This window comes from Miscanthus floridulus, chromosome 10, assembly GCF_019320115.1.
Source record: "Miscanthus floridulus cultivar M001 chromosome 10, ASM1932011v1, whole genome shotgun sequence".
Classification (NCBI taxonomy): Eukaryota; Viridiplantae; Streptophyta; class Magnoliopsida; order Poales; family Poaceae; genus Miscanthus; species Miscanthus floridulus.
This window is the reverse complement of record NC_089589.1, coordinates 106,108,937-106,117,745: the sequence shown is the minus strand read 5'-3', so window position 1 is coordinate 106,117,745 and position 8,809 is coordinate 106,108,937. Positions and strand designations below refer to the sequence as shown.

Genomic DNA, 8,809 nt, shown 5'->3' with positions numbered 1-8,809 from the left:
GGAGGAGGCAAGAAGCACGGGCGGCTGTGGATTGCAGACGGCGCCATCGACTCCACCACTGTTCCCTCCCTCGACGCTATCCGAGCACGGAGCACGAGCTCCAGCCAGCCCATACGCTCACGGCCTTCTCCAGCACTGCAGCAGGTCCTGGCACTCTAGGTAATTCCTGTTTTACTCGTCGTACGTTGATATTTACACACCTAAATTAGATTTGCATTACTGATACATTGGAGTGAAATATTGTAGGCCGAGCTGCAAGAAACAAAAAGGCAAAGTCAAGAGCAGAACGCGGAACTGACCGCACAGCTGCAGACCCAGCAGGTCACGTTCGAGGCCGCGCAGAAGCAGATGGCGGAGATGATGGTGATCATGCAAAGTCTTGGGCAAGCATCGGGTGTACCTGTGCAGTTTTCAGCTCCTCCTCTTGCTACTCCTGCAGCTACTCCTGTAAGTATGAAAGTTCACTTTTCGCTTATGTTTTACATGTATGTTGGCCTTCGTGCCGTTGTGGATGCCGGCGTTCGTGCCGTTGTGGATGTCGACGTTCGTGCCGTAGTGGATGTCGGCATTCGTGCCGTTGTTTCTTGCAGGTTTTGGAAACCTCTCCGTGCAGGGGAGGTGCTGCCGAAATTTTCAATTGAGTCTAATCTTTTTGTATTCCTAGATTACTAGATGCAATCTCTAAGTTCCAAAACTGTTTTCCCGGATTACACACACATGCAATCTCTGCTCCTTTGTGCAGCCTCCGTCCGTGGGTTCCAATCAATTTGGTAGTGCGTCACCGGGTGATCCCGCCTTTCCTTCACCACCGTCTCATAGGCTACCTTGATAAGGACTAGTGCTAGGTGATGTGGTTGGACTTTATTATAATATTTGTGGTTTATGGTTCTGACTTGTGCTTGGATTTCATGAACTTGTCGTAATAAACATGTGAATGATGATGAACATGTGACTTGTCGTTGTAATATATTGTGATTTGTGGTTCACAATTATGGTTGTGATATATTGTGAGAAAATAGGTTTTGTGTGATATATATATATGTGATGGTTGATATATATATATGTGTATATATATGAAATGCTTGTGTCGATGGAATGCAAAAACCAAAAAAAAAATTAAATTTCTGCCTCTTTGCCGAGGGCAATGACCAAGGCCCTCGGCAAAGAAGGGTCCTTTGCCGAGGGCCGTCCCATTGCCCTCGGCAAAGATTTTTTTTTTAAAAAATAAAATTTCTACAACATTTCTTTGCCGAGGGCCATGGTTGGAGGCCCTCGGCAAAGATTTTTCAAAAAAAAAGAATAATTCTTTGCCGAGGGCCGTCCCATTGCCCTCGGGAAAGATTTTTTGGAAAAATTCTGCACATTTCTTTGCCGAGGGCCATGGTTGGAGGCCATCGGCAAAGATTTTTCAAAAAAAAAGAATAATTCTTTGCCGAGGGCCCCCGGAGACGGCCCTCGGCAAAGACTCTGTCCCAGGCGCCGGCGCCGTGACGGCTGCTTTTCTTTGCCGAGTGCCGCTCCAGCCCTCGGCAAACGCTTTGCCGAGTGCCCGATAAAGGGCCCTCGGCAAAGACCCTCTTCGCCGACTCAAAATTCCCCGAGAGCTCTTTGCCGAGGGCCGCCCTCGGCAAAGCCTTTGCCGAGGGTTAATGGGCCTTTACCGAGGGCCTCAGACCCTCGGCAAAGAGGCCGTCTCCAGTAGTGGTCCGATGTGCACCCTCTATATTCAACTCCGTTGTTGACCTCCTTACCATGACGCAGTGTGCCCGAGTTAGCAATATGAATTTTGGGGGCCTCCTCCAAATCAGAGCAGAGAAGTTAGAGAGCAGAGAACTTTTGAAGTTTTTGTATGTTGGTCGAGACCCCAACACTATGGTAATGAATGTCGGTAGAGGGAGGGGTATCCATGTCACAGAATTCGCTGTTAAACAAGTCATCGGCGTTCCTGACAGGTGCGAAGATCTCCCTCTCCACTCAAACTCTCAAGCTTGCAAAGCGCTGTCTGATTTCAAGGCTTTGATCGGTTTACAAGAATCTGAAGATGTGCAAACCAGCTATATGCTAAAGATATTGAAGGATGACATTGAGCATGAGTCCAGATTGTTTGATGACGACTTGTCTATCAGATTTTTCTTCATATTTGCTTGCAACAAGTTGTTGTTCCCTACTTCAGAGAACAAAATTAGAGCCAAGGATGTTTATTTGACTAGGGATTTGTCTCGGTTACCACGTATGAACTGGTGCAAGGCCGTTGTCGATGAACTACATGATTCTGCACGCACTTGGCGTCTTGAAAGAATACACAAATCGTCTCCGTCTATGAATGGATGCACAATTTTTCTGATTGTCAGTATTCCATTCTAGTATACATATCCCTCCATTCATTAGTAGCGCTAATTATTTCCTTTCTACTGTAAACTCATTCCCATATGTTTCTAATAATTTCTTTGGAGCAGATAATATATTTGGATAGCTTTGCTGCAAGCATCAGATTGAACACACTAATACTCCTCGTGCGAAGTACTTTCATCAAGATTTGATAAAAAAGTTAATTGCTGCTGACAAGACTAGGGATGACCAAGGCAAGGTCACATTTGGCAAGCTACCGGTGAGGTTAACTAATTATTCTTCTGCATTGGTAATTACATTTTACTATGTCACTGATCATGTGTACTGTCACTTTCGTGTTTTCATTTGCTCTTTGAAGCTAAGGAACATCAATAATACTTGCTATTATACATCTCAGCAAACTAGTCCAGATATCCCAGCAAATGTACGACCTATGTCTGCTATACAGTTACCTAGCATAAAATTAGAACTGGGTGGTTTGGTAGAGAAAATTGTTACTGGCACAAGGAGGGCGCAGGCAATGCATGCTTTGGTCTCGTTTGATTCCAAATAAAAAAAGGCAACATCTTACATACAGATGGGGGAACAGATGCTGCAAGATGCACACCATCAAGTCATTTGCAAGGTTAAGAAAATTTTTGAAGATGAGGTGCACTGCAAGAACACTGAAGATTTGTGTGCTCAACCAACTGATTTGTCAGCAGGTGATCAGATGACCACCGCCCATTGCACTTTCATTGAATTGCTACTTTATATATTTTGAACTTACTAATACTTTGTGCATGAATATGTAGACCACGGGGATGTCATCCACAATGGAGATAATACACTACCAGTACACACCTCTGAAACAAGGGAGAATCCAGTTGCTTTTGGTAATGCGAATACAAAATTGTTGCTTGTCATTTCCAGAATTTTTTGTTGCTTTTAATTTAATACATCTTGTGTATCCTTTACAGACCCACAGAATGTAGCTGACAAAACACTTCCCAGCATGGAGGCAGCAGCATCATTGCTTACGGATGGAGGTGACAATGTAGATTCTGAGAAAGGGATGCAACATGGAGGGTCACCTACTTGTTCCCAAGTTATATTCTTTTTCATCCACACGCTGTGTTCATTACTTCATTATATATGTATATATAATTCTAAAATCTACCCCATTATGTTAAAGCATTTACAACCACAAACATGACTTTTTTGCATACGTAGGCCCGTACGCAACTGGCGTATGATCATGTTGTACCTCCTATGGAAGATCTCTCATACACAGGTCTGCACCCCATCAGTATGCCTTTTCTCAATCACTTCATTCAATACCTGGTATCTTATTGGTTCATATTATTCGCAGGCCCATGTGCCGCACCTGACGCATCCACTGCACACCTGAATTCTGTAATTGACCTCATTGATGCATCTATAACACGTACTGACCTCCCACAAGATGCAATTGCTGACAGCGTTGCACCTAAAGGAGCCACTATTTCAGATAACGTTGATCAAGTACCATCTGAGTTACCAGAACAGGGAGATGTCATGGTCACTGAAGTGCAGCCAGTATGTATCCAGCTTCTATATTTCACTCTTACACCATCCACTTTTTCAAATTTGTGTTGCTACTTACTGAACATATTACCCTGTAATGGACGCAGGTTCAATTGATGGACACAAATGAACCTATATATCCAAGGCCACAACGGCTTACCAAACGCCCAGCCATGTATGTTTCACCTTTTAAAGGTGACCCACGAAGAGTTACAAGTAACGTTGTCAAAAGCACAAGCTGTGAAGAAGTTTCGACCAGGCCTCAAGAATTTAAGGTAATGATTAGGTTACATGCTCTCAACTTTACTATTATTCAAGCAGACACTAATCATCGATTCCATAACATTTTAATGATGCTTTCATCGTCACTGGGTCACGTCAATTCACGGGAACAGAAATGCTAGATTTGTTCCACCACGGAGAAATGCTTTCAGCCAAATTCATGTCATACTTTGTTCAGTGCCTGAGCCATGACGAATCCATCCAAATGGCTGATGGTGCTGGGTACAGGGTCTTCCTATCTCAACAGCTTGGGGTGAGACCACACACCAATACACCTTCATTACTACACAAATTGGCCAATAATATTTACACACTAAAAAGCTTTCATATGTCCATTCAGGAATATGTCAATATAGAGGACAATGACGAGTACTCTCAGTGGGAGTCACATCATGCCCTCACTGTCTTAGAGCGTGACATTAAGGATGTTGACCCAACCAAAGTGAAGCTAGTAAGTTCTCATCACCACTTTATCAGGTGCAAACTATCCTTTCTAACGTCTTTTTTATATGTCAGTTCTTATTGCCGATACTCGAGAATGATCACTTCAGTGTATACTGCATCAACTTTATCCATGATCGAAATAGATATACTCGATTCTAGTCCACAAGACCACCGACATTACCATGACACTCTGGGTGACCGAATTATTCCAAGGCTCAATCTTCTGTTCCAAATGGCCACAGACTATAATATAAAGCAGTTCACACGATTCAAGCGTCCTATCCTTAAAGTTCCAACCCAGTTGCATGACAACGACAGTGGATTCTTTGCCATCAAATTTATGGAGTTATGGAATGGTGAATCTTTCCATACTCCAATTCTCAGCGTAAGTCTTGCTGTTTTGACCCCATTTCTGAATGTTCAATTATTAAGTTCGCCAAATCTAACTTCCTTTCACTATCAATATAGGAAAATTTATCTATGTACAAGTCGCAGCTGCTCTTCTACGGCATTTACCACCCAATCAATGAGATTATAAAGCTTCCTGCTGGGCTAGAAGCAAACCGGCCTCGCTTGTGATCAATCGTTATGGTTGCCTAGTAGTGACAAAATAAATACGGACACAGTGTCCTCCTTGCTGTAATTTTAATTCTCATGGATACAATTTTCTTTCTTCAAAACATCATCGTATCAATATAAGTTATCTTGGGTTCATAATTTTTTTTACCATTGTCCAAATTATCTTATACAATCTTGGGTTCTCGTAATTCTCCCTTCTATTAGTCCGTTTATATCAAACTTTCATTTATCTTTGTTAACTTATGTAAGTATGGTCAACCAAAATTATGAATGATGCCTCGCTATTCTAGTAAATCATTATATAATATATAATGATTTACTAGAATATCTGAATTATATCGTAACTACATCTATACTATAGTAATTTACTCTTCTAGGGATAATTGAATTCTCGTAAGTTTTCCTTCTAGTATGTCTTCCACTAATCTTAGTTGACCCATGGTAACTATGTATGGCCTTCCTACTCTGTTTGCTTACCAAATTTTTTGACATATCGTAATGCCTACTTACTACGATAGTAAATAAATCATTATATAACTTACGCATTCTTCGTTGACTTTCGGTAACTTTTTTATTTGACAAGGACTTCTGGTAACTTTGTACCCTTACCCAAAATTATGAACACTGCCTTCGCATTCTAGCAAGTCCCACCGTTAACAACAGTCATTGGGCCCACCTGCCATCCAGGCCCATGTGTCATTTGGGATGACCTTTATTTTCTCTCTTTTTTTCTGGCACTCACGCACGGTCTTATCTCTCAGGCACAGCCATTTTTTTCCCGCACGGCACTCATCTTCCTCCGCACGCGCCGCCGCACACTCACCCCTTCGCTCCCGCTCTCCGCGGCCCTGCCACATCCCTACAGGAAGGGAAGACAGCAGCTCAATCATGGGTTGCCCAGCCTAAAATGGCCGGAGGGGCCGAGCCCGGGGGCGGCATGCAGCGAGAGGAAGACGAGTGAGCCGAAGATGGAAGGGAACTCTGTTGAAAAGGGATGGATCGATTTCTTCGTTTCCAAGGACGGATTTGACCTGCATTTACGGAGAATATGCTCGTCTACAAGCACTCTATTTTTCAAGTCCCAGATCCAAACACCTCAAAAACCAGGTTCGTCCAAACCTATCCCCTGTCATCTAACAAACCAAACAAATGCTTATTTTTGACTTATGGTCACCATGTATGGTTCAACCAAATTTGAGTAAATCGTTATATCTGTTACGCAAATCTAGTATGAAAGCAACTGTCTATTGTAACCTACGTCTCTACTATACTGGTTTTGCGCTTATAGCCATTATTGAATTTTTCTTCTAGTAAGCCATATATTCCAGTAACCAATGCTGGGTTCTGGTAGAAGTACATCAGACCTCACTAGATAATTGCAACCACGAATCCAGAGTATCATTAATGTTACCACTACTTGTCTGGTGTTATCTCAAGGTGAAGCTGTCCTCACTATTATTCTTCCCATTTCATCCATCCCCCTCATGCAACATCATCAAACTCCTCCTCTAGTTGCCTTTTTGTGGGTGGTCTCCCCCTCTTCTTCCCCATCTTGCCACGCAAACTCCCACTGGAACCACTTTTCTTCCATTCATTGTCTGGGTTTAATTCACAACTTGTACTATAATGACCTTTCAATCCACAATGGCCACAATTCCGTACCCCCGTTGCTTTCTTGTTAGAAGTCTCAACTCGGACTATCTGTTTCCCTTTGCGCTTCCACCCCTTTGTACTAGCACCCTTCGGCGCACATTCCGAAATTAGCGTGTCTTTTCCAATTGCAGGAGAATGAGGTTCCTCTTCAGTATCATTTGCCACTACTTCATTGACCGTAGGAACTTCAGGTCCTCTTATTCCATCTGACACATTTTCTTCGTTTCTAAGATTCCCCATCTGCGATGGTCCAGTACCTACCGCAACTGATTCACCCCACTCAACAAATGCTTGCAGATCGTTGCTTCCTCTCTCAACCCCAAAACTTGTTTTGCGGAGCGCCCTTACGGCCATCATTGCTAAATCTACCAACTTTCTTGTTGCGTACCTCTCGTCTTCACAATCTGTTCCCATATCAGCTATGTCATGCCTGTCCCAAGTTACCATCATCCTCGCATCTCTGGTGTATCTCTTCATTATGTATTTCGAAGGTATATTTTCAATTTGCTGGTAGGTGAAAGCTTTAATAAGATGGGCGCAGAACAAGCCTGAAAGAATCAAACATGCACTAATCATTAACACCTTTACTTAGATAATATAATCATGAGAAATGAAAGACGTGACCTTTTCCCAAACTCACTCACCTGTATGCTCCCATGTCTTGCACTCGCATGTGTATCTACCTTCTTCCACATTAGCCTCCACTTTGAAAGAATGTTGAAACCATGAATATTTCCACGACTGATTTGTGTGTGTCACTAGGAAACTATCAGCCTTGTCTGCATCTGGGTCAATACGGAATGCAGTACTATATATATAAGTATCTCTATACTTTTTGTAGACAGCCCGTGTGTACACCCTGCTCAAATGGATGTCGAAGTGTTGAACGTCAATCGAAAGTTATCAGCCTGTTTCAAACACAATCACCTAAAAAATTTAGCTAACACAAGCAGCAGATAAACCTTTCTAGTAATTGCAAACCATTTGTACACAACACATTTTGCAACTAATTAATTATGTTATACCAAAAACTTACGATATTACCTGTGACCAATGGGTTTCTCCTGCCGCCGTGTGATTTGTGTGTTGAATGAACTCAAGCTTCTTGCGGGCAAATTTGCTCATGCATGTCATGTGGCCTGTGAAATGCCTGCTCTTGAGCATCCTATTCACGCTTTCACTCCTTTGTGTAGACGTCATCCTTCCACAATACAAGGGTTTGAAGTAAGCTGCAACCCACAACTTCCTACTATCCCAAAGACCCTTGATAGTTTCATCTTCCCGTATGCCATACTCATCTACCAGCTCATTCCATGCTGCCTCGAACTCGATATGCATAAGTGGGTGATTGATTACTGTTAGCAACTTTATCTTCAGACCCTCATGCAACTTATACAATTTCTTAAGCTCATTTCTATACTTCTTCAGCATGTGCCAACGGCACAACCTATGTTGTGTTTTTTAAACACCCTTTTGACACTAGTAGAGAACAGACCTTTGATCCTCGGCCAAAATGGGCTCTGGTCCCGGAATTTTTTGCGCCCGGGACTAGAGAAACCTTTAGTCCCGGTTGGTGACTCCAACCAGGACTAAAGGTCCCTGCCCAACGGCTACTGCGCCAGACAGAGGTGGTAGGGACCTTTAGTCCCGGTTGGAGCCACCAACCGGGACTAAAGGTATACTTTTACTCCCGGTTGGTGGCTCCAACCGGGAGTAAAGGTCTACTCCCGGGCCGTGGCTGCGCCCGGGGTTGGAAAGTTACCTTTAGTCCCGGTTGGAGCCACCAACCGGGACTAAAGGTCCCCCCTTTATATCCCGGTCGTCTCCTTCTTCCTCCCCGAGCCCGAGCTCAGCACATTTTGAAGCTCACTGCACTAGTGTTCTTGCTTCCTCCTTCCATTGTTCCTCCATCCATTCTTCGATTCCTCCGTCGATTTCTTCGATTCCTCCGTCGATT

General features: G+C 43.3%; 1 protein-coding gene and 1 pseudogene across 1 annotated transcript; one reads left to right on the top strand and one right to left on the bottom strand.

Moving 5' to 3' along the window:
- Positions 1-2,926: 2,926 nt before the first annotated feature.
- Positions 2,927-5,199, top strand: LOC136489207 (uncharacterized; annotated as a pseudogene).
- A 1,482-nt stretch (positions 5,200-6,681) lies between these two features.
- Positions 6,682-8,283, bottom strand: LOC136489205 (protein FAR1-RELATED SEQUENCE 5-like). Its single transcript, XM_066485910.1, has 3 exons — positions 7,889-8,283; positions 7,497-7,711; positions 6,682-7,400 (listed from the first exon to the last, which is right to left on the bottom strand). The coding sequence occupies exons 1-3, from the start codon at positions 8,281-8,283 to the stop codon at positions 6,682-6,684; spliced, it is 1,329 nt and encodes a 442-aa protein (XP_066342007.1).
- Positions 8,284-8,809: the final 526 nt, after the last annotated feature.